The 27,485-nt window shown below is 39.3% G+C and overlaps 1 protein-coding gene across 3 annotated transcripts in view; it reads right to left on the bottom strand.

Annotated features, from left to right (window-relative positions):
• The window catches only part of myo5aa (myosin VAa), a 119,753-nt gene extending 93,763 nt beyond the window's left edge, over positions 1 to 25,990 (bottom strand). For 2 of the 3 annotated variants that reach the window (XM_057837955.1, XM_057837956.1), the window contains exon 1: positions 25,726 to 25,989. In XM_057837955.1, coding sequence (XP_057693938.1) covers positions 25,726 to 25,752 — 27 coding nt within the window. In that variant the 5' untranslated portion in view covers positions 25,753 to 25,989. Of the gene's footprint in view, positions 1 to 25,725 lie in introns of all 3 variants that reach the window. The other variant, XM_057837957.1, reaches the window with a different exon arrangement.
• Positions 25,991 to 27,485: the final 1,495 nt, after the last annotated feature.

The raw sequence follows: 27,485 nt of genomic DNA, 5'->3' as shown, positions 1-27,485 counted from the left end.
TTGATTTTCACAGGCCACCTCATTATTCATGTGACTACTTAAAGAAATGGTGATTTTTCCCGAAAAGTTTATTAATGGGTCTATCGTATTCCTCGTCGAATACTCCATAGGAAAAATATAACATATATGCATCTGAAATAATCCTAAACAATTTTATTAGCAAATTTAATACTCATTTCAGTTGGTCGTCCACCAATCAGTGGTTTTTACGGAATAATTTGAATTTGGTGGGTCGCAGGGCCAATCTGACTACTGATTTCACACAAAGGTACAGTATATACCTCCGCATCCGATGGTGGTATTTTTGTGTTGCTACTCTTCTTCTATTGCTCCAAATCCAACTGTCCCCCTTACTTGCACATACTCGAAGGGCCCCATGTTGCCTGGGGCCCCCGGGGACCCTTCTGTTCCTATTCCTGCATTTTCATGTGTCCGGTGCTCAAAAAATACTAAAGCTCAAATCTTGCGCATGAAACGACTTGTTGCCTTTGATATTGTTATCACGCTGATGATTATAATTATAATGATGATCTTTAATATTATTTTACTAAAACTACTGTATCTGCACCTAGCCTGTTGCTAATGAGTATGCAAGGGTTACAAGTTTTTTGTTCATTTGTTGTCAGGTGGAAAACGCTGTTAGGCTAGGGAAGATAAGCGGATGTGCCTCACAGCAACCCTTACTGTACGTTGATGGACAAATATTGAGACTACGTCGTTCTACCCGGGGGCGGCCAAGAGGCTGGGGCTGGAGGCAGTGGCTCACCTCGCGGCGGACCGTCAGCTCGATCCCGAGATCTAGAGGTGCACGATAATTATCGGTTCGATAAATATCGGTCCAATAATAGGAATTATGACGTCATCCCAATAAATCCAATAATCAATCCAATCATGTTTTTGGCACTGTGTCAGTGGATTGGGATGTGTGCGTTTGTTTCCACTCCTGTTTTGCCAGTATGCAAAGTTTTGTTACTGTTCTAGAGGCCGTATTTTTCCATTACTGGGTGATAAACCTTATTATGGGAATTAGCAAATGTTTGCATTTTACAGTGTTATGTTTTGAAGTTGTTGAGAGGCCTTTTGGTTATTGATAGGCTTGCTGTCGTATAATTGCCTTGTTAAGAAATTCTATAATAAATAAAAATGATCATTTGAAGATAGAGATGCACGATAATTATCGATCCCATAATAGAAACAATGACGTCCTCCCAATTAATCCAATAACATTATTAATAGGCCCGATAATATATAATATTTTTGGCATGGTGTCGGTGGATTGGGATGTGTGCATTTGAATTGTTTCATGGACCAAGACCACAAAATGTCTCCTCTCCTCTTGCACCAAAGCTTTTATCTTCTGACAAAGCACAATACCTGTTGGGTTTATGTTTGTTTTAGTTCAATGCTCATTGTTCAGGGGAACACATTGTCAATGACATTGACTGATTGTGATTGACTCAAATTATATTTAGTTATATTTATTTGAAAATATGGGCACTTTATTTGAAGTGAAAACTGTTCTTGTCTTTGTTTTGTTCATTATAATCATGTTCATGTCAATATCAAAATTCTGGTTATGTCAAAGGCAAATCTATGCTGAATCCACCACTTTTTTTTTACCTATAGGTGTTCAAAAACTCTGAACTGAAACTGAATATAAATTTAAAAATTATATATACAGTATATACACACTCTTATCGGTTATCGTATCGGTATCGGCCTTGAGAAGCAGGAAGATATCGGTATCGGTTTCAAAAAATGAATATCGTGCACCCCTACAGAGATCCAACTACGAGCTTTTTAACTTCAGCAACTTTAAGATACACTATTGGAGCTGGAATTACCGAGGATAGCTGGAAAAAGCCCGTCTGAAGGCCATAATGTCGGGTGTAAGTTTGGCGATGCTCCGGAGCTCTGCTGTCTGATATCACATTCGTGTATGGTATTTTTCCAATCATTTTATAAATTGTGATTTATTAACCTGTTTTGCACATGCGCTATTCGTTTTAAATAAAACAAGAAATGGAATCATGTTGTCATGTTTTATTGCGATCAATATCTGCAATAAAAAATAAGTACATAGTATTTCTGTTTATATGTACATTTTCTTGTAACAACAAAATCTGTGACAGCTCTTCTGCATACGGCAAATGTAATATAATTTGTAATTTCACTTCATTTTGGTCACCCAAGTGGCTGGCGTTTCAATCTATACCTCAAGTCAACACAACTTGGCAGGTTGTTATAATTTTGTCCATGAATGACCAACGACGTGATAAGAACAATCATACAATCTCATCTACGTCTCATCTAATTCATGCTGAATCCATTTATGGAGATTCCGTGGGCTCCTCTGGCTTGATTTTGCAAATTTAACTTCTTCAACACACTGCTAACTTCAACCGCAACTCATGAGGTTTTTTCTAAACCGGAAGTTCGAAGCAGAAATTTTCCAAGATGGTGCCGCCCATATTTTGCTCAGGAAACTCGTCTATAAATATTCAGAGCCACAAATAAAAAAAAAAAAAAAAAAAAAAAATCCAGTGAAAAGCAGAAAGTACAGACATAAATGGAGCCGTATTCTTCGATAACCACGCGGAATAGTTCATTGTGGCCCATTTGTAACCACCAAACATGCTATGCCTGTGTCGTAGTGAACCACATTGTGTGGAGACAGTAGAACACGGCCTCATCCATTGTGCTGCTACCAAATGATTTAATTTGAAAATAATTGCTGATTTTGAAACAATATTCAGTAGGTCCCTCAAGGCAGGATTTTCCAGGCTTTCCTAGGTTTCTCATCTAGGTGGCACAAACATGACCTGGCAATAGAACACCTAAGGTAATTCTATCAGAATATGTATAATCACTACAACTTCATCTAATTATCTTAAATCAGACAAAATTTTGTTAATCAATTAAATTAGAGGAGGTTGCCCAGGACTCCATTAACTAGCTGTCGTAAATTAGTCGAAACAAGGCGATGATTGATCAAAAGCTTTTACCAGTTTACCTCAGTCCATGCTAACTTTGCAAGGTAGGAAGCAAGATAGCATGATGCTAATCCTGGTTAATGAGACGAAGGCTCAGAAGCTGATTAGGTTATCAGAGGATTTAACACTGGTTAATCTTAATCCATCCAACCACACCACCTTTTAATTACCATGACTTTCTCCTCTGCGTAGAGACAGGTGACAGTACTTTAGCAGAAACTATTTATTTAGGGTAACCTGGATGCCCAGCATCCTCTTTTCCGCCATTTCTTTTGGTCCACCTTCAGAAACTGCGAGCTTTGATTTACACTGTCAAATAAGTGTTTCCCATAACCTTTCCATTCATTTTCTCTAGATTTTGTCCTTATCATTTGCCGTTAGTCAGCTAGGGCCGAATGGTTTGGGCGAGATGTGGGTTACACCCTAACCTGGCTACTAGTCAACCACAGGGCACATATAGACAAAACACCATAAAACATCAAATACAAACTTAGCCTGTCGCGATATGCAATAAGTCAAATATTGCACGGTAAATCGTGTTGATTGCATATGAGACTCCAGTAGCTTTCACAGATGTTTATTGGCTATCAACACGCCATAGAATTAAAGTTCAGACCAACAAAATAAGGAAACACTTCTATATTAAACATTGTAAAATGTTAGCATTGCTACATTGAGGCTAATGGGAAAAAAAGACAATGTACTAACCACTTTAGCCTGCTATAAAACATTGGCAGTCTTCTCCACAACGCAAAATTGCGGTTAAAAGGTGACACTTCAAACATGAAGACTTGCTGGATTAAAGAATTTACAAGCGATGGGAACAAAAGAAAAAAATCTATTACTGACACCACATGCTTGAAGAAAGCGAAGTGCACTTTGTTTTTGATTTTTAACTGAGTGTAAAGCTTACGGTTAGTGGCTTAGCAAACGTACTTCCGGTGAACATTTCAAAATAAAAGCACGTCATGTTCAGATTTCTAGAGGCAATCGCATATACGTCCGATTCTACACTAACAATAAATTAAAAATGACACCCATTATGAAAAATCTGATTGGCAATGATAATATGATGTAATAAATTATAATAATTTGGCTTTAAATTTGTCGCATGCACCTTTGCAGGGCAAGATGACAGTCATTTTGGATCAAATTAACACTTTTAATGGGCTCTACTTGGCAGACAACAAAAATGACATTAGTCTCACCTATTTCATATTCTGCACTTGACTAGCTTTAAAATGACTCATTATGCATCCTTTTTTTTTTTTTAATATTCAATACATTTTAATATAGTTTGTTTTTTATTTAAGAATAACAATGTATGGCATTTGAATAGGTGATTTATTAGGATGTATTGTCACTATATTTGTGGTTGAATAGATAAACAAAAATAACTGGCATATCACATATTGGCGATAATTTATGAGAAATTTATCGTCTACTAAAATGTGTTATCGCGACAGGCCTAATATATATTGATGAAGACATCTGTTAACTTAAAATTCAGGTTTTATAATGCATTGGGAAACCAGAGTACTCAAAGAAATCCCACACACGGACTAACATTTGCCAATGAAATTACAACACATAACCATTCAGAAACTTAAAAACTTCTAAAACCACCTTGAGGATCCGAAGTTCAGACATGTTGCCAGATATTTGTTCAGTTGAGCCTATTTCCGCCCTCAACTTCTTCCCAGGCCGCTCCTGTGGAACTCTCAGGAATTTGATCATGCCGAAGTGAATATCGTTGCAGCAATGCAAAGTCAAGACAAGACCTCATTCCAGACTGAGATTTGGCTGTCAATTCCATTAAAAGAGTGGTGACTGTGCATAAAGGACGGGTTGCACCTTTGGGGCGTGGCAACAAATCCAAGCGATAACCAATCTGCGTTCAGTCATTGGGAGATTAAAGGACTTCACCTTACTAATGCTGAGCTCTGAGCCTTTCACTCTTGATCAAGTTGACCCGCTCTGACATCTCTGCACATGCACACAGTTGATTACCCAATTATCACCTTATTAGGCAAGGTCTTTTTCACAAGGCATTGGTTAGTAGTAGGCATGTGCCGGTATGATATTCTGACGGTATGATAACCTTAAACCAAAATATCACTGATTTCACGGTACTGTAATTACAGCGTGTTACTTTAAGATATTTGGGTCTGAAAAAAAAAAATCCATTGAACAGAATTTTTATTTTTAAAAACATAATCAAATTGGAACATAGGTATAATGTTAAGTTGAAATGAATTTTTTTAAAAAAATCTAAAAGTTAAAATAAATGCAGTCCTTTAGGTAAGCCTAAACCCACAGCCACAGCTCAACATTATTTGCATCAGAACAAAAATAATTGAATTATTTTCCATACAAAGCAGGAGTATTTGACTCGTATCATGTTTACATTATACACACACTCTCTTTCTCAAGACAGTTGCCAGAGAGAGGAAAAACATGACGTTTTATCACCGCTAGAAATACTGAACACGCTGGAGTTAACTCTCGTAGCTGGGAAACGTTCATTACAGTGTTGACAACCTTTAATTTTGTATAAATGCGAAATTATATTGTAGGTATTGCCTCCTCGGCAGCCACCCTCCACAGACATTCTTGCCGTCTGTAACTTTTCTGTAGCCCAAGTATTCCTATACCAGCGATTTCGTTTTCTTTGATGGGGAAAAAAGTTCAGGAGTTTCACCGCCTCCAGCCATCGTGTAGCACAGCTGACTCACCGACACTGAGCAACAACCGGTGGGGGAAGGTTGAGTTTTGGAGCTGCAAGCGAGGGATTTTTCCATGCATTTTTGGGACATAAAAAATAGCTAATACCTTAGGGACGGTCTGATGGAAAATTTTTGCGATTTTGAAACCTTGACGTTTTCATACCACGGTATACCTTTAAACTGGTAATTGGCATATGTCTACCGGTAGTTGGTAGGTTCATTTGCATATGGAAAAACCCATTCAATATACGTGCAGATCCTGATAATGCTGATAACAAAACCAACATTGTGCATGAACTCACAAAAAATTACATTCCTGATTTGCGATCAGGTACGCAACTTCATATGATGCTGTGAGGACCCGTTTGTTAATGGGTACAAATCCAAAAGCAGGAAGAGTGGACTAATCATTGATTCTGGCTCTCTTCACCTTGAATTCAGCAGGCGTTGTGTTCTTATATTCCCCATCTCCATGCAGCTTCTCTAAGCGTTCCTTTAGTTTTGCTGGTGCGAGGCTAGAGTTGCTCAATTTGGCATTGCAAATGAATTCTCATGTACCACGAAACGGGATAGGACGCTGACTCCCATCCCGCTCCGTGATACATGAGAATCCATATTGTACATATCCGCCACTTTCTTTTTTGCTCGACATAGTTAGTATACATTACAATATGTGGAAAGTAATTACACGCCGTACTACGATGACATTCACATGTTGGATCCCTCCTAAGAGCACTAAATTCCTCGTAGGACTGATCGGCCAAGCAATGTCATGTGATCATCTGCAGCCAGTGATAGCCAGACGGGGCATGCCATTGCGTATAGACATGATGAATCGTTCCGTCTTGACCTCAGTGGCCGAGGCTCCACCAAACCCCTGAGACCGACTCACCGAACCACTAGGGTTCGATCGAATCCAGGTTAACAACCACTGATTTAGGCAAAGACCAAGGCCCAACCTCCCTTCTTTCAAAACAAAGTACCTGAAGTGTTTGAAAAAGCCTGCAGTACTGGCCACTGGGCCTGGCATCTCTGGTTTCAAAGCAGTTTACGTTAATCCTCCATTCTAAACTACCCAATTTCACCATCAAAATATACCTGACTTTTATCTGTCCGTTAACTTGTGTGCCTAAAACCATAGACAGTCAAAAACACATAAAAAACACCTTTGAAAGTTCAGTCTTTTAAACATATATGGTACATTATTTGTCTGACGACACAAATGCTTCAAAAAGTCCTCGCATATGCGTAGGCTGCCTGCCGAAGGTAATAAAGGAGGCTCGACGTTAAATATTTGAACAGAACTTTCTATAAAAACTTATTTTTGCTTGCTACACGTAAAGGGGTCCGTCTACAACGGGTCATAGTTTGCCCTCCAAATATGACATGTTGCCTGTAGTACATCGTTGCGTCCCCTTTTGTGGGTCCAAAATTAGGGAGGCCCATTTGTTTGAAAGGAGATGAAACAGTTCGAAATACTGGAATGATACATACAGGCGTTGCCGACTGTCGGAATTTGTAAACAGTTGGTGCATTCTTGTTCCCACCCGTAGACTGACACATAACGTAGGGAAATTATGTCTGTGCCCTGACCAGTAAAGAGCCAGCTTCAAATGGGAGCAGGCAAACTGTATGTGTGACGTCACCAACGCTGTTTCCAGTTCTTCTTTACAGTTGATAGCAGTGACCCACAACATCCCACAAATGGTGCCACTATGAAAACCGCTTTAGTTTGTATTTTGAGCAGTGATTTTTTGGGGCTGTCGTTGGGCAACAAAGACTTTCAACACCCTCCTCACCCCGTGGTGTCAAAATGATAACAAGAACGATGAGCAAAAATCCCAGAATCACACGGGGGGGACCTAGTGAATGACCTACAGAGAGCTGGGACCACAGTAACAAAGGCTACTATCAGTAGCACAATGTGCCGCCAGGGACTCAAATCCTGGACTGCCAGACGTGTCCCCCTGCTGAAGACAGTGCACGTCCAGGCCCGTCTGCGGTTCGCTAGAGAGCATTTGGATGATCCAGAAGAGGACTGGGAGAATGTGTTATGGTTAGATGAAACCAAAATAGAACTTTTTGGTAGAAACACAGGTTCTCTTGTTTGGAGGAAAAAGAATACCGAATTGCACCATACCCACTGTCAAGCATGGAGGTGGAAACATCATGCTTTGGGGCTGTTTTTCTGCAAAGGGACCAGTACGACTGATCTGTGTAAAGGAAAGAATGAATGGGGCCATGTATCGAGAGATTTTGAGTGAAAATCTCCTTCCATCAGCAAGGGCATTGAAGATTAGACGTGGCTGGGTCTTTCAGCATGACAATGATCCCAAACACACAGCCAGGGCAACAAAGTAGTGGCTTCGTAAGAAGCATTTCAAGGTCCTGGAGTGGCCTAGCCCAGGGGTCCCCAACCTTTTTTGCACAACGGACCGGTGTTATTTGGGTCTTTTTTTCACGGACCGGTGTTCTGACAAATTTTGCAACCCATCAAAAATTTCAACGATGCAGTTCTGCGCAAGCGCGTAACGTTAACCGTAGCCGCGAAAATGCGAAAATGCAGCGATTCCAAAGTAAACACTACAAACTTTCTTGAAATAAAGGAATATTAACTTACGTTTGATCGTGGACTTGTAGAACAGTTCTCCTCAGATACATCCTGCCATATAAGCTGCACACAACAACTTCACACCGCTCTCACCATTAACGACTTCGCCTTGTCGTTAAACATTAATTAAGAAGCACAAAGATACGATGTTGGAAATTGCAGCAAGGTTGTCAATGGTCTTGTAGCGATGTCAGGATATTCCAGAATGACTTTAATCCAGAACCTCGGTAGAGTTGTTGTCTCAAATGTACATTCAATAAGGTCGCCGTCATTTGCGATCTCTACAAGTTGATCTTCCTGTTGCTCAGACATGCTCGAATCGAAACACTCTTTTTATTCACAAACGGGTCACGAATCCACTCCTTCGCAGTTCATGGGTCTTCGAGGTTGTAGGCTTGTCAGGTGCCCTTTTCGCCGTAAAATATCTCCAAAGACGTCTGTTTTCCAGTCATCTTCGCTCGTGTGGGGGCTAATTATTTCCGGGAACAAATGTGCTGCGTCTGCGGCCTAGCAATACGTTATTATCGAGGACAAGCAAACATAGATATATTATATACACAAACAAGATGTACTGCTGGAAGTCCAATCAATGGATTTCTATGACGACATTTTAATCTATCCCGGAGTATTATATCTAGAGTAGACAGGGATGTTGGTGTGTTAAGCAGGGGCACAGGGTTAATTCAGCCAGAACGTGGTCGTTATTAAATTATTATTTCTGTGCGGCCCGGTAGCAAATGCGCCACGGACCGGTACCCGTCCGCGGCCCGGCAGATGGGGACCCCCGGCCTAGCCGGTCTCCAGGTCTCAACCCCACAGAAAATCTGCGGAGGGAGTTGAAAGTCTGTGTTGCCCAACCACAGCCCCAAAACATCACTGCTCTAGAGGAGATCTGCATGGAGGAATGGGCCAAAATACCAGCAACAGTGTGTGAAAAGCTTGTGAAGAGGTACAGAAAATGTTTGGCCTCAGTTATTGCCAACAAAGGGTACATAACAAAGTATTGAGATGAACTTTTGGTATTGACCAAATACTTATTTTCCACCAAGATTTGCAAATAAATTCTTTAAAAATCAAACAATGTGTTTTTCTGTTTTTTTTCCACATTCTGTCCCTCCGGGTTGAGGTTTAACCATGTTGACAATTACAGGCCTCTCGAAAATTTTCAAGTGGGAGAACATGCACAATTAGTGGTTGACTAAATACTTATTTGCCCCACTGTATACCGTATTTTTCGGACAATAAGTCGCAGTTTTTTTTTCATAGTTTGGATGGGGGTGCGAATTATACATTATGATATCATTTCACATGTTATTTTGGTGTTTTGGAGTGACACTGATGGTTTGGTAAACTTGTTAGCATGTTCTTTATGCTATAGTTATCTGAATAACTCTTAATAGCTATGGCCATGTTTGCGTTCTGCCTTTGGCAATGTGTGTTCAATTGTATTATTGACTTTTCTATACTGACATGCATGCTTTTAGTTTGTGGCGCTTTCACGCCCACGTGGGTGCGCACTCGCACTTGTTTACGTGAAGAAGAGCGCTCACACGCCAGAAGAAGACGGACAGCTACGCAACTCTGCGTGAGTGGGCGAGTTAGTGAGAGAGAAACACGGCAGCGAACCTACGTTCAATGTTTATGCTTGTAAAATATCTCTACAGAGGCAACGCCTGTGTGTATCATCTTTTCTGTTGTTGTGTGTTTTCCACCCGTGATTGGACACTTAGAGCCAGTTGTGTGGTTGTTTGAACGATGTGCTAATGCTAGCGAACGCATGCTGACCGTTTGTGTCATTGCTATAGTAGCACCGAATTATCATTTACGTTGATGCGAACCTGTTTGGTATCGAGGACGAAATTGATGCAGCAAATTATACGGACATCCAGCATCGTCATTTGGGAGTTTAGCTGGCTGTATAGCCAGGACCGAGTCGTAGCATCCTGTTGAGGACAGTATATTTGCATTTTGTTTTTCCTGCACTGTACACTGTACACTTATTCAGCATGTTGTTATCTAATGTATTTTTATATTAAATTGCCTTTCAAAATGACATATCTATGCATTGGATTTTATCAAGTAAATTTCCCCCAAAAATGCGACTTAAACTCCGGTGAGACTTATATATGTTTTTTTTTCTCTTCGTTTGGCATTTTATGGCTGGTGCGACTTATACTCAGGTGCGACTTGTAGTCCGAAAAATACAGTAGTAGCGATACTGTCTGCAGTGTAGAGCTGAAACGAATACTTGAGCAACTCGAGTTTAAAAAGTGATCCGAGTAATTTTATTCACCTCGTGTAATCGTTTATTTTGACAGCTCTAAGAATCACGTTTTGCTCGGACTACTTTTAATGCGGGACAACGCGCTGATGTCACGTGCGTAGAGGAAGAAGCACAAAAAAAAAAAAAAAAAAAAAAAATTACTGCAACCGACAGCCGCTACAAACAACGCCGACGTTGCTAAATACTAGCCCGCATGTTGCTACGTTGGTAGCAGGAGCGTCTGATGAGTCTCATAGAGATCACATGTATATTGAACGAGATGCGAAATGACAGACTCTGCCGCGTCTGGGCAGCGTTAGTAAACAGCCGCCATCTTAAAGCAGTAGAGCGCTAAGCGCTAATAAAGAGCGCTAAGCGCTAATAAATAAAGATTAACGTTACTGTCACTAGCTCACGTAACATTAGCTAGATTCTATTAATTATGCCCACTGTCGATGCGTGGCTAATGTGTCTTACATACAGGCTTTAACATAAGATAGCGTTGTGGAGTGATGAGGGTGCAAAATAAAAACTCAATAATGCTAACTATCAATTTTAGCTCAATAGTCATTGCTGGATAAAACACCAAGTAGCAATGGTCCCTACTGTGCTCCAACACAGCCTGTATCATACATTTATTTTGAACACTGCAAAAACTCTAAATCCTATCAGGACTTACAGTTTAGACTAACTTAAAACTTAACTAGAACTTAAAAATGGCTTGACACAAATAGAAATTCAATTGAAACACATGGGAAAAAATCCTAACTTTTAGGTTGATGTGTGTTATCTAGCGTAACAGCATTTTTAGGTATAAATATATATATATATTTTTTTTAATAAGATCTAAAGGTTTTTTGAGTGAAAGCGGTGAATTAGTCTTTTTTTTTAATTCTAGTTACATCTGAGATGCAATTGTTGGCGCTGTTTTCAACAATATGCATCGAAAATAAAGACATTGATTGACTGAAAATGGTTCAACATTAGATGAAATGTCTCGTTTTCTCATGTATATTTATAATTGCTCTTCACCTAAAAATATATTTGTTTTATCCGATTTCTCGATTACTTGATAGAATTTTCAGTCGATTACACGATTACTAAAATATTCGATAGCTGCAGCCCTACTGCAGTGTTAAAGTCAACACATGTATTGGTAGCTTAAGTGTGAAAAATCCCAAAATTAAGCGGGATGTCATACATATTAACTATCAGATTATGGGATATTGTCACAACGGTAATCTTTCTTAAATAGAAATGACAATCACTTATGAAGGACAAAACCCCATATAATAGGAAAATGTGTGAATAGGTTTCAGTTCATGTATTTTCAGCAAAAGAAAGTCAAACCCTGACTGCTGAGGCGCCATCACATGATGCTACTCATGTGAGAGGCCGCTGTTTTGCTGCTCAACATGACGCCATGGGGCTCGGAACCCTCAGCATTAGCAGACAGAGAAAGAGTTGTACCAAGAAGTCCAGTCCCACCCATAGGTGCAACTGAACTTGATAGCAAGAAACTCTGATCTTAAGACGCTGTGCATGGTCTAATCGCATTAAGTGGATCAGTGATGACTGTGGAGTTAACTTCTTGCGGTGGATCAGGCTGCTCTGATAACAGGAAAAATCTAAGATTTTTATCAATATGAAAATGACATCAATTGAAATCCACAAACGGGCATTAATTACACATTTATCAGTATTTGATGACCAGTTTCACTCATTGCCTGACCATTTGCAACTTCAAGACAAAAGATAAAAATGTAAACACCTTAATCAAAGTTTCTGAAAATGTCCAAAACTCTGCAAATTAAGACAAAAATACATCAGAATAGAAAGGCTACAAGAGACTAAAATATATTGCTTAAACACCAAAGACCTTTCTGCAACAAGTTGAAGGATGTGTCCCCATGAGGGCTCCACGCTCTACCGACATGGAAATCTGACCGCCAGTATCAGTAAACAACCACAATTACAATTAAGAAACTCTTCATGACTATAGTGTTTAGTCTTCAATCACATAAGTTAAAATAACTGAAGCAAAAACTCACATCAACGAACATATACTCCAGTTCCCGGTTCATGTTGTCAGGCAAACTCTTAGCTCATGCTTCTCTTCTACACTCCAACTCTTCAGTTTCAAACTCAAGACCACGCTACAGGATGGAAGCTTCCCATAGTATCGGCAATGAGCAAACTACACATACGTAAGATTTTCTGGTCCTACGACGCGCTGAGTGGTCCTACCGGCTGTACATCACACTTTCCATCCTCCTTCCTGAATCACATGAGACTGGCCTAGGAGAAAACAAGGCTTTCCCACAAACTACCACTGCTGCCGCCTACAGACAAAATGCTGCTTGAGGCTGCATCCGAAGCATTGGATTGACAATTATTCCTGTGACACCGATCCATTTTTGTAACATAGTACAAATTGGCTTGACATGGCAGTGGATGAAACCTATTTGAAGCTCAACTTAGCATAATAAAATTAATAACAATCAGTTGACCTCAGAAAGGTTTACTTGCCATGTCAGAACAACGATGTCAACATACCAGATAGGACATGACTGTGCAACTGCTTAATTCAGTTTTCTAACTAATCTGATGCACATGCTCCTATATAGGGACTGGTCCAAACAAAATAGGAAACTGGCATATATGCAGAATGTGTTCTACTGTTGTAAACCTTTTCTATACGACATTATTAACTCATTCACTGCCAGAAGTTTTCAAAGCAGAGTTCCCTTAAGTGTATCAACCAATTTGGAGGATTTACAAGACCCACAACTGTTGTGTTCCGTGACAATATGAGGACTGCTTTTCTTTCACTCATAGTTTGTTTGAAACCTTTTTCAGTAAGAATCAAGCATAGAACAGGACTTTCATGCAAGCACTGCTTTCTGACCAAAAAGAAAATTAGCTTCTGTTAAGAAAAAAAAAAAAAAAATCACTTAGATGTAGAGGTTGGAATCTTGAGCACCTAACAATTCCATCACGATTACGATTCAGAGGCTACAATTTGATCATATATCGATTATTTATGCAACCCCCACCCCCAAGCTATTAGCTGCTTTTAATGTTTCGTACATTAGTTCCAAAATTGTTCAAAAATCCTCTCAGGCTAAACCAAACTACTATTTCAGTATCAAGTTAACAGTTATATACAGTGAATAAAATACTCAAGTCCCCATTCTGTATCAGCAGCTTTAAACTACATTCAATTAATTTAATGTTGTGGATCAACCAATAAAGTTGTTAAAATTGCTCCTGTTATTCCATAATTTCCATTCTGTCTACTTTCAACATGCGAAAGTTTTAAAACTGTTTTATCATTTAAAGATAGATTCAAGTCAAGATTTTGCCAATTTAGGAGTATTTTAGATAAAAACAATTAGGTTCGCTGGGAAGGTTCGCTACAACAGCCTTTCAGAGATGTGTACTGCTTTAAGATGGCGGCTGTTTACTAACGCCGGCAAGTCTGTCATTTTGCATCTAGTTCTTTATACATGTGCTAATACCATTGAGTCCATCATTTCGCATCTAGTTCTATATACATGTGATATCTACCGTAGCATTATGTGGACGTATTTTGTAGCAGCATGGGCGTTGTTTGAAGCGGCTGTCGGTTGCAGTCAGCTATTATTGTTTTTTTTTCATCTAGCGGCATAAATTGTCAGTCCGTTCCTCAGCGCGTCCCCCAGACCGTGCTGTGCTTTAGTTCCGCTTTGTTCGTCATATTTCAATAATCGGAATTTGGATGTTTCTGAATCGTTCTCGAATCTTCCACTACCGAATAGAGCAGGGCGGTAAACCGAAAATTTACCGTTACCGAAATTCTTCACGATGACCGACGTAATTTTGACCATGTCGGTAAATTCGGTAATTTAATAAAAGAAGAAAATATAGTCTTTTCATCCCGCTTTGACTCTGTGTTGTTCGGCTATGTTCATTCCCCTTTAAGAAAGCAGACAGTGCGCTTACGTTTGGAGTCACATGGTTTTCAGGAAGCCAATCAAACAGAAGCCCGGTAGGCTAACGCTAGCCGCTAACGCTAGCGGCTAACGCTACAAGTAAACGAGATGAAGTCGGGCTTAAGTTAGCTTCGCCAAACTTTCACCCGACATTAAGTAAACTCTTGACGGGTTCCAGATAGGGATGGAAAAACCGAGGCTTTCTGAAACAATGAACCACTTTTAAGACAATTGCCCTAAATTGAATCACTGTTTGACACACTGCAAGAGCCCCATCTACTGGATAAACAGTGCACGTTTCTTTTTAAAAATAAAGTTGACAAATTGCCTCAGCATTACATATCTTCAATAGAATTAAGTGGATGTCGTCTATTTCAACCAGGAGATCGTGTCGTCATTAAGTGTGATTTACACAATTAAAGTTGACCTCCTTAAGCCTGTGTCATTGCTTTTGTCTGTGAAGATGTGCTCAAAGCAGTATTTGTAATACACGACAGTGCTCGTCTTGTAAGTGGCTCGTCCTAGATGACGGGGAGTAACTATGTATTGCTTATTTTTTGTCAAAATTACAGTACAGTAAGCACAGTGCTTGGGAACAGGAATATTATTTATTGCATACTGTAAGGATTTCTAAAATCATAAGATGCAAATAACTGAGCCGAATAAAAGAAAGGGAAGGTTTGTGAAACATTTTATTTTTTAATTAAGTATAATTTCTGGGGGGCGGGTGGATGTGTCGTATTTGTATCTATTCTAAATATCTAAACGCATGCCACTATCTAGTGTATAACAATGCGGAATGAATTTAATGAAATTCAAGTGATGATATTTTTCAAGTCATACAAGCTGTTATAAATGTTCACACAAGAATTCTTATTGTTTACAAGATTTTTTTTTTTTAATACTTAATGTTTAGACTGCATGTGCAACTTTTAAATTGAAAGCTGGTAAATACATTTAACGAGAAACTGTTAATTTGTATTCCATGCATTGATTCAAATTTTCAAATTATACAACAGTTTGCTTGGGCGAATTTATCGTCATTTATTGTTATCGAGGTAAATCTGCTCAATTTATCGTGATACGTACTTAAGGCCATATCGCCCAGCCCTACTACCGAATCACGAATAATCTAAGAATCTGAAATTTTACATGCCTCTGCTTAGAAGAAGCGACATTTTATGCTGATATTAGCTTTAGCGACACTTCAAACTTCTGTATATACAGTGGTACATCGACATACGATCGCTTCGACACACGATCTTTTACACGTAAAATTTGACGCGCCATTTGTTTCTACATCCGACAAATTGCTCGAAATATGACGACATGACGGTGCCGCTGACGGACGCACGGCAGATTTTTCTTGTGAGAGAAATCAACACAGGTTTCAAAAGGTTGGTATAGGTGGTGAAACAAGGAAAAGGACGCTTACCATTGAAATAAAGAGGCAAATGATAGAAAAATATGAGCGTGTGGTGCGCATCAGTAAACTGGCTCAACAATACAGCCGTAAAAAGTCTACGATCTCCACGGTCCTCCTCCGACCTCTGTTCGCCAGTCTTTAAAAGTTAGGGTGACAATTATTGTTGTGGTAACACCGCCAAAGATATCGCCAGCTTCGTCAGGTTTTATCATTATTTCAGAATTTGTCCAACAAAACACCCCTACTGTCCGCCGCAGTTGACGGTTTTCTCAACAAAACATTAAAAGTGAAAGTAAACTCTCAACCGCACCGCTTCCTCTCTCTGTCACATCAGCGACGCGGTGTGTTCAGGTACAGCACGCAAATCATGTCATTATTATAATTATTACTTTATTATTCTGTTTTTTTTTTCAATTTATTTGTTTTCCTATGTGTAAATGCTATTGTATTAGTACCAGCACTATTCATGAAGGATTTAGTGTATGTTTTTGGGCTGTGGAATGAATTAATGGAATTATAATGTATTCTTATGGGAAAACCCTGCTCGACATACAACCATTTCGACTTACAAACAAGGTGTCCTGGAACGAATTAACTTTGTATGTAAAGGTACCATTGTAAAAAAACAACACAGATGGTGCTTCTGATAGCATAAGAATTTATACAGTGCCTTACAAAAGTATTCGGTCCCCTTGAACCTTGCAACCTTTCGCCACATTTCAGGCTTCAAACATAAAGATATAAAATTTTAATTTTTTGTCAAGAATCAACAACAAGTGGGACACAATTGTGAAGTGGAACAAAATTTATTGGATAATTTAAACTTTTTTAACAAATAAAAAACTGAAAAGTGAGGCGTGCAATATTATTCGGCCCCCTTGCGTTAATACTTTGTAGCGCCACCTTTTGCTCCAATTACAGCGGCAAGTCGCTTGGGGTATGTTTCTATCAGTTTTGCACATCGAGAGACTGACATTCTTGCCCATTCTTCCTTGCAAAACAGCTCGAGCTCAGTGAGGTTGGATGGAGAGTGTTTGTGAACAGCAGTCTTCAGCTCTTTCCACAGATTCTCGATTGGATTCAGGTCTGGACTTTGACTTGGCCATTCTAACACCTGGATATGTTTATTTTTTAACCATTCCATTGTAGATTTGGCTTTATGTTTTGGATCATTGTCCTGTTGGAAGATAAATCTCCGTCCCAGTTTCAGGTTTTGTGCAGATACCAACAGGTTTTCTTCCAGAATGTTCCTGTATTTGGCTGCATCCATCTTCCCGTCAATTTTAACCATCTTCCCTGTCCCTGCTGAAGAAAAGCAGGCCCAAACCATGATGCTGCCACCACCATGTTTGACAGTGGGGATGGTGTGTTCAGGGTGATGAGCTGTGCTGCTTTTACGCCAAACATATCGTTTTGCATTGTGGCCAAAAAGTTCAATTTTGGTTTCATCTGACCAGAGCACCTTCTTCCACATGTTTGGTGTGTCTCCCAGGTGGCTTGTGGCAAACTTTAAACGAGACTTTTTATGGATATCTTTGAGAAATGGCTTTCTTCTTGCCACTCTTCCATAAAGGCCAGATTTGTGCAGTGTACGACTGATTGTTGTCCTATGGACAGACTCTCCCACCTCAGCTGTAGATCTCTGCAGTTCATCCAGAGTGATCATGGGCCTCTTGGCTGCATCTCTGATAAGTTTTCTCCTTGTTTGAGAAGAAAGTTTGGAAGGACGGCCGGGTCTTGGTAGATTTGCAGTGGTCTGATGCTCCTTCCATTTCAATATGATGGCTTGCACAGTGCTCCTTGAGTTGTTTAAAGCTTGTGAAATCTTTTTGTATCCAAATCCGGCTTTAAACTTCTCCACAACAGTATCTCGGACCTGCCTGGTGTGTTCCTTGGTTTTCATAATGCTCTCTGCACTTTAAACAGAACCCTGAGACTATCACAGAGCAGCTGCATTTATACGGAGACTTGATTACACACAGGTGGATTCTATTTATCATCATCGGTCATTTAGGACAACATTGGATCATTCAGAGATCCTCACTGAACTTCTGGAGTGAGTTTGCTGCACTGAAAGTAAAGGGGATGAATAATATTGCACGCCCCACTTTTCAGTTTTTTATTTGTTAAAAAAGTTTAAATTATCCAATAAATGTTGTTCCACTTCACGATTGTGTCCCACTTGTTGTTAATTCTTGACAAAAAAATTAAATTTCATATCTTTATGTTTGAAGCCTGAAATGTGGCGAAAGGTTGCAAGATTCAAGGGGGCTGAATACTTTTGCAAGGCACTGTAGATATGAAACTATGAAACATGCCATGAATGAAAATGACTCACTGCATGCCTCGAGTTGAGAATCAGTGGCCTTTTTACATTTGATCATTCTTTGCATCCTCTACACTCACAATGATACACTTTTTACTAACTACCTCGTCTGACATCCAATGAGGTAGGATTTATCTCCCTCATAATCCACATGATAAACTGAGATTACCAGGTAATAGAAATAGATTAACTCTAATCTTTATCTTCATGTCCCACCAAACCTGTGCTGGTCTCAAATCCAATGTGATGCAATGCCACCATCTACTGCTGGCCAAGTCCCCCTTCCATGCTTACCTGTTAAAAAATGTAAATGATGAATGTATACAATGGTAGGGGTAAATAATTGCAAATCATTGCGCGGACCACTGATTGAGCACCACAGACTACCTCATTTTTAAGGTGCAAGGCCATAAACAAACATTAAGTGTCCATGACCATCGTTTTGATCCCCCAGCACCAAAAACCAGAAACATGAAATAAAAGACATTGCCACATATAGGCTCGGAACGCCCCATAAAACTATTGTCATTTAATACAGGCTGTTGCTTCACTTACAAATGCAAGTTAAAACTCTACTAACCAAAGTGAAAGGCATTCATCAACAAGGAAGTGTATTAGTGCCCATGGCATGGATATACAGTGCATCACAAAAGTGAGTACACCCCTCACATTTCTGCAGATATTTAAAGGGATTCTCTATTTTTAGGACAAGTAATTCTTAAAAGATAAATGTTAGTATGAGTTATAATAATTTGATATTGAAACCCCTCTTAATGTTTTTGTTTTAATAAAGTTTGTAAAATTATTTAAGTGATAGGTCGCCATTCTTGTTACGTCGCAGTGTGTGACGTTACTGGTTCCGTTGCCGAAATTCCAGCGTGTCACTCGTTAGCTTTCCCAACATGTCGTTACTTCTACCCTTCCTATTTGAACCAGATCTGAAAAGTGAAGAGCAGAACAGCACTGTCGGTCGTTCACAAGACGAGTTTCAGGGAAAAATGCGTGCAGCAAATACCTGATAAGACAAAAGTTGGGCAAAACTAGTAATGCGAGAGTGTAATCAGTGTATGCTGTTTGGAACTCCGGTTGGGAGCGAGAGTGTATACTGTTTGGAACTCCGGTTTTATTAGCAGATATTCAAGGTAAGCATATTGCGTTTTCAAACTTATCCCAATATAATTATGTAGATTGTTAGCATCCAGAGCTGTTGTGTGCTTTACATACAGTACAGGCCAAAGACAAAGACCTTGTGTAATCCATGTCTTGTACATTGTAACGCGTGGTAGCTAGGATACGTGTATAAAAGTACCAAAAAGGGGATAAGCTTCCAATATGCACATTTATTCACAAAAAATATTTCCACCTTGACCACTCTTCACTCGGGAGCTCAGCAGTACGCAAACACTCTTTCCCTGATGAACTCCAACATTGTTGTGAAGTCCACATCAGAGTCACTGTCGTCACCGTAGCGTGCCATAGTGCTTTAATTATTTAGTATGATTTGGAGAAAACTCCCACGAAGGATAGTCAACATAAAAGATAGCAATAGTAACCCAAATCCGCGTTTTTTACTCACTTGAAGATCCAGGAATTAGACCGATCCCATGGCACTATTGCAGCCATAATCAGGCCGTCGATTCCACAAAATAGACTGATCCGAAAAGCCGCTGTGGGACCAACGAATCAAAAAAATGAACAGATCCGAAACCAATATTGCAGACGCGGTGGGACCGTCGGATCCAGAAAATAGACGGATCCCTTACTTGACTGAGGATCCAGGAAAAATGTTCGGGTGCCAGTTGTAACGCGTGGTGGGTAGGATACGTGCATACAGGGACCAAAAAGGGGGAGAAGCTTCCACATATGCACATTTATTCACTAAAAATAATAATTCTACCTTGACCACTCACTTCACTCCCCTTGTTTCCATTTGACTGGAAATTGCGTCCAAAAGCAGCACATCGTGGCATTTTACTTCGCGAGTTTAGGCAGCAATAAGCAATTGTTGAACACGCTACACATTTGGAAAGATCCCAGTGACGTCATCACTGCGAGCCCGCAAACTATGGCGCCAACTAACGGTTAAAATATGGACTAAATATTAAATATTGCTCTAGATTTAACATTTTATGTGTTTCTAACAACATATTTTAGTACAAGAGAACAATTGTGGTTTATTAGAGCCTACATGTATTTAAGTTAGAGGATCACTTTAAATCTTTTCCTTGGACAACACTGACAAAATGACACTTTGACACAATGAAAAGTAGTCTATGTGCAGCTTTTATAATAGAGTTAATATATTTTCCCCTCAAAATGCTCAAAATATAGCCATTAATATCCAAACACCTGGAAACAAAAGTGAGTACACCGCATGGGAACTACGTACATATCTAAATGTCCAAATTGAGTACTGCTTGTCATTTTCCCTCCAAAATGTCATGTGACTCGTCACAGGAGTGCCATCAGCATTGCTGCAGAGATTGAAGAGGTTGGGGGGAGGGGTCATTCCCACCACCATGCCTGACTGTAGGCATGACACACTTATCTTTGAACTACTCACCTTGTCGCCGCCACACATGCTTGAGACCATCGGAACCAAACAAATTAATCTTCATCTCATCAGACCATAGGATATGGTTCCAGTAATCCATGTGCTTTGTTGACATGTCTTTAGCAAAACTGTTTGCGGGCTTTCTTGTGTACCGTCTTCAGAAGAGGCTTCCTCCTGGGGTGACAGCCATGCACACCAATTTGATGTAGAGTACGGCGTATGGTCTGAGCAGAGGTTGCGCTAGACATTTTCGTTGTCTGTCATTTTGACTGACAGGGTCATAAAAATCCGGTCATAGTCTATTTTTACCCGTCACGTAAATTTTTAAAATGATAATGATGACATATTCAATAGTATTTAGTTTTCATTCATTTTTAATTAATATTGTAACGCTTGCTTGGCGGCGAAAAATTAGACACGGAAGTCGTGGTATTTTTCTCCCTTTTTACTCTGCTTACCGCCAACAACTCCGCCCCCAAAGAAAAGGAGGCAACGATATAGACCCCAATCACCAACGTCACACAATGATCTTAATTGTGGTTGTCAGCCCAAAATCTTCTAAATATATATTAAATGCATCTTACCAGATATAAAAAGACTACTACATAGTCTGTGGTGATCGTTTGGTGCCCAGATTTCTTGTCGAATTACAGCAGTCCATCTCGCTCTCATCTTCGCGTCTCTCAGAATACGGTAGAACTTCAAGTCTCTCCGTCTATCTTCTCTGTTACAGCAACCAACCGCCACACACGCCTTCACCATTTTGATTATTAATATTAACGAGCAGAAAAACACGCCGTAATAGGAGGCATGTACGTAGCGGTAATGTATAAACATGACGGGCTGACACACAATATGGTGGCTCCGGTCAGGGGGGCGGAGTTGTGACATCATGTGATTGGGGTCTATACACAGGCGGCAATCTTGTCCATCAATTGGATGACGCTCTGGCACACCGGGTGCACCAATAAGAACCTCGTGTTGATGTGTCAATCACGGTGCCGCCGCCAGACCCCGGTTACGCTACAATATTTTGACAGAATAGCCAACGACGTCATGCATTAAGAGAGACAATAGCTAATTAATATGCTAACTCTGTGGTCTGGGGTGTGAATTGCAACCTGTCAAAATGACTGACGGACTTCAGTTTTTTCCGTCACCGTTTTAAAAAACCGGTCAACGACGGAAAATTTCCGGTTAACGCGACCCCTGGGTCTGAGCACTAACAGGCTGACCCCCCCACCTCTTCAATCTCTGCAGCAATGCTGACAGCACTCCTGTAACTAGTCACATGACATTTTGGAGGGAAAATGATGAGCAGTACTCAATTTGGACATTTAGGGATGTACGTAGTTCCCATGCGGTGTACTCACTTTTGTTGCCAGGGGTTTAGATATTAGGTATATTTTGAGTTATTTTGAGGGGAAAATAAATGAACTGTATTATATAAGGTGCACACGGACTACTTTTCATTGTGTCAAAGTGTCATTTTGTCAGTGTTGTCCCATGAAAAGGCATACATAAATATCTGCAGAAATGCGAGGGGTGTACTCACTTTTGTGACACACAATAGTATATTGTACATCTGTGAAAGTCTTTGTCGTGCATTCAATTACAGACTCGTTGAAAAAAGTTTCAAATCATTGCATTGTTTGTATTTACATTTTACACGGTCCCAACTCCATTGGAATTGGAGTTTGTAAACCACTCATGGATATTTTTGATCGCGCTGATAATGATTAAGAATCATACTAGGCAATTTTATTTTTTGATTTAGATGGGTCTAATTCAAACACACCTGCACATAAATTGGAGCAGTGTTTGCATGCTAACCAAAGTGAACACACACACTCAATAAGCCTCTCTATTTAGACCAGTGTTGGTAAAAGTAAACGACAGAGAGGTGTTTGACATCGCAGACACACAGAACCATTGAAAAGCCCCACCAACACTGAACTCGGTGTTTACATCTACGCAAATGCAACCATTTAGCTGCTCTTAAAAACACACAACAAGCCATCACCTTTATTTCAATGCGCAGGAAAACAATGTGAGCTGTATTCCTTAGCATTGGAATTAAAACAACATATATGAAGTAGCAAGAACAGGTCACCCCTGCCAAAAATCCCAACTCAAAATGGTATTAAAGGGGTTGAATAATAAGTACATGATTATCAAACATAAAAATACACAATTGGAAAACACTCGTGACCTTGCTTAGCTTGACATGCCTCCTCTATAACAGTTCAAGTCCTTTCTTCTGCGGCCACCCCAACAATTAGCACTAGCAAGGGTGACAGCTAACACAATTAAGATGCTGTGCGCTTGATTACAGCCTCTCATCAGCACCAAAACTACTGCACATGCACACATACACACTGCTTATGCTTACAGGAACCTCATGATACACGCTTTGGACGAGATAACTTAAGACGTAAATGTTTGGTGGTGCGCCGCGATGCTGCTTATAAGCACAGATTGCGAAAAGACAAGCGTAGCTTCCCTCTTCCACAACAAAACAATGACGACAGCTGTCAAAGCAGGGGGATGGGTGACTCAGCTCCACATGCACGCATGCACATCCCGTGCACACACATTGCATTTTTTTTCATTTGAAAAGTAATACACAAATATACCATCCGAAATACGAAAATATTGAATGAACAAAACTCAAACATGAAAAAAATGTTTATATTAGGGAAATAATATGATAATCTGGGGAAAAATACTGTCCTAAGGAAAAAATACTATCAACCAACTACAGTATTCAGAGAAAAATGAAAGACCAACAATGGGGAAAAACTATTTAAAAATAAATAAATAAATAAATACATAATTAATAAATGCATAAATAAAAAACATTATGAACATTGTACAAAAAATATTGGGGGGAGGAATGGGAAAATATATAGAAATCGGTACATATTTTAAAATTTAAAATAAAAAAAAATTGAAATTGGAAAATATTCACAAATTAGAAAAATTAGACCAATGAAAAAAACAACACTTTTTTTAAATCAATAAGACCAAGGCTTTAATTTTTTTATTACACCAAAAAGAAAAAAAAAAAAAAAACAGAAAAATATAATATAGTTGATTTAATATACCAAATAAAACAGCAAAAGAAAATGAGACTAAACTGAAAGCTAAAAATTAAATGAGAAAACTGAAGACTTACAAAAATAAGTAAACAAAACCACACAAATTAAAGAGATGAAAACAATAGAAAATGAAGTTTAAAATTCTTGACAAAATAATCACTTATTTGGGAGGAAATACAAAATAAAATCATACAAAAATATCTGAAAAATACAAGACGAAATACACACAAATACAGAAAATATGCAAACATATAGTATTAAAAACACAAATATTAGGCTAATGACTAGGGGTGTGACAAAATATCGAAATGGTGGTATATCATGACACTTTGTATCCCAAAAGGTTATCCATAAGCTCCTGCCAAGAATTGAGATATTGTTTTAAAAAGGTGTCAATGTTTAAATAAATAAATAAATAAAATCTTCCACCATAATGGTGTCTCAGTTAACTCTAAGGCTGCCATTGACGGTGCTCGACACACAATCAATTTAGACTGGGAACGTTCGTTTATTCAAAGTCATTCGGTCCGATTTTCCGAGCATTCACAGGTCACTTGCTGTTCGTTTTACGGCATTTACAGGTCATTTCTTGTTGAGTTTCAGTCACTTCCTGTTCTGTAACTCAAAATAAACAGGAAGTGACCGATACAATACCCCAAAATCAACAGGAAGTAACTGAAAATCAACATGTAAATGATCTTAAATGGCCCAAAATTACCTCAATGCCTGGCACTGGATGCCACTGACGGCCATAGACGTCCATTCCATTTGAACTGGGAGGGTGGCAGCGAATGAACATTCGTTCATTCGCTGCCATCCCTCCCACTTCAAACAGATTAAACGTCTACTAGTGAAAAACTCATTCCAATTCACAGCAGAGGATTGTTTTCTATTTATCAGTTGTTTGTACAATATCCCAGAATGATTTCCTGACCAATGTATTGCCAATCGTTGTATCGCCATATCAATAGCTCATCGTTATCGCGAGCTTTGTATCGCAAATCGTATCGTGAGATACCAAGAGGTTCCCACTCCTACTAATGACTGCGACAGTTAAAAAAAAATAAACAAATAAAATAGGGAGCAGATGGATTGGAGTAAATCACAAAAATATTAAGTGGATAAACAATGGCTATCGCCATCAAATGGGCAAATTTGTAACCTTGCAAAGCGTGCCAAGGCCTGACTCTCCTCTGCACAATCCGCTACAACAACAAGGATGCTAGAGTGTGCACTTTGTAGCAGCATCCAGTCGCAACCCAAACAGCACACACAGCTTACAAAACCTCCACACACTCTCTTTATACGATATAACGTCAAAAATGACCAAGTAAACACGATTAATTGACTTGGAAATACCACAGTGGGGGGAAAAAACAACCTGCGTCTCCGTGATGGCAGGCACCGCCTTTGCATCAGCAGCTCCTGATGCCACATAAAAGGTTGCTTATGAATGGTATATTCGGGCAAAATAAGCGAGCTGACAATCATATTATAAAGGTAGGAATCAAGCTCCATTCGCAGCTTTGTATGAGGAACTAACAAAAAATTAAATAAAATGCCTGTAAGCTTTAAATTGCAATGACTTTGATACACCTTTGCTTAGCAGGCAATCGATATTAGCGTCAGAAGAAACGCCGACTTGGTCGCTGCGGTTTCATTCATTTTAGCGATAAAGACAAACATTTTGGAAGAAAGGTCGGCACGTAACGTCAAGCCAGCCCGGGTCGCTTTCACTTGTCTTTACTTACCTTTGTGTATAGCTCCGACGCTGCCATGACAGCCGCTATGAGTTCACGCCAATCCGGGCTAAAAGTCGAATGTCTGTCCGAGCTGCATGGGTTTCCTCGTTATGAGGCGTTCACGTCGCCGTTCGCTATGTATGCTGGTTTAGGTCAAACAAGGGATGTCTCCCTCCTGGACACGATAAAGCTGACAAGAAAACCTGTTCAAGGCTATTGAGGGTCGGCTATCTCACTTTGCATTCTGGGTATGATGGATAAAATGAATCAGCCCAAAAAAGACGAGTTGGGGAGGTCTCATGGGGAAACGGCGACACTTGGCGACGATGGGGTGAATTACGACTAAATCGCTTCAAAATAAAACACGATTACAGTACCTTGATCGTTCAAATAAACGAATACCATCAATATATATAGATCAAGGGCGTAGATTTGCATGGGGACGGTAGGGACATGACACTACCAGTTTTTCAGGATGCTCAAATTGTTTCCACCAACTTTTATTGGCATTATATTATGAGTTCAGTCATATAAATAATTTAGATTGTCTTTCCATATGTTGTATGGATAGAATTGATCATACCATTATTAAGTGAATTACTTTCATTATATTGAGGCTGACATTTACCTCTTTTCACTTGCTGAATGTGCCAGTCCATTTTTTCCCCTCAAACACAGCTTTGATTGGCTGATGACATGACCCCTCCCCCCCACACATACACACACACACACACTCACAGCCCAGACAGATACATGTCTACAACATGCCGCGTTCTCCGCTCCCTTCAAAGACGAGGGATATTAGGATTTTATTTTAGCCAGCAGCAGCAGCAGCAGCAACCAGTGTAAGTCATGTAAAAAGACATCACTGTTGTGGAGGTGGGGAACCAACCACAAATTTTGCTACTGAAAGTCCAACCTGCATTAGAGTTAGCATAAAATTAAAATGTATAAATTTGCTGCCCTACAAAACTCGAGTCGGAAGCTGCTTAGGGAGTAGTGTCCTTCAGTATGTTTTCTACTGTTAACGTTAATTGTGAGAAATGTAGTTAACCGAGGTTTAACCCCTTCTCCCCAATTTTCATTTTTACTTTATTTATGTGATCTTAAAGCAGCCCAAAGGAGCTTTTATTTTTTTGTTGAGTTCGGTTGTGTTTGTTGACAAAAGCTGTTGTTTTACCTGAAGGAAGGCTCTTTATTTATTTTTGTTATATGCTACAATGTTTTTTCAGTTATATTTAATTTATTTATTTATTTAGACGATGTTGAGTGGTCTTCAGACAATTGTTCGTTTTTTGCATTCCTGGATAGTTAAGAGATTATTGTGTATGTTAATGTAATTTAAATTCGGTTCAAGTGTTACCATTTAAATTTGAAAAAAAATAAAAATAAAAAAAATAACAAAAAAAAACATTTTAAGTTTTCATAATGTTTCTTTAATAGTTTTTTAAAACAAAGGTTGAATCGAACGAGGTATGACTTGAATACATATGAAAGTTAGTATAAATCAATAAAGATTTATTTTGCTTTGATCATTTAGCCTATCAATTAATTAGGTTCATATTCGTGAGAAATGTATCCCTGGCCCCGTTCACCCAATCTGTATGGTCTTATTTATGTCCCGTCAACAGCAAAGAATGTACATGCAGGTTATGCTGTTATCGTCCCTACCAATGTTGAGACCAAATCTACGCCCTTGATATACATAAATATTTCCAGGGCCATAAAAAACGGTAACATGCAAAAAATAAATAACTATAATTACTTCC

This window comes from Corythoichthys intestinalis, chromosome 1, assembly GCF_030265065.1.
Source record: "Corythoichthys intestinalis isolate RoL2023-P3 chromosome 1, ASM3026506v1, whole genome shotgun sequence".
Taxonomy (NCBI): domain Eukaryota; kingdom Metazoa; phylum Chordata; class Actinopteri; order Syngnathiformes; family Syngnathidae; genus Corythoichthys; species Corythoichthys intestinalis.
This window is presented reverse-complemented; position numbering and strand designations above follow the sequence as displayed.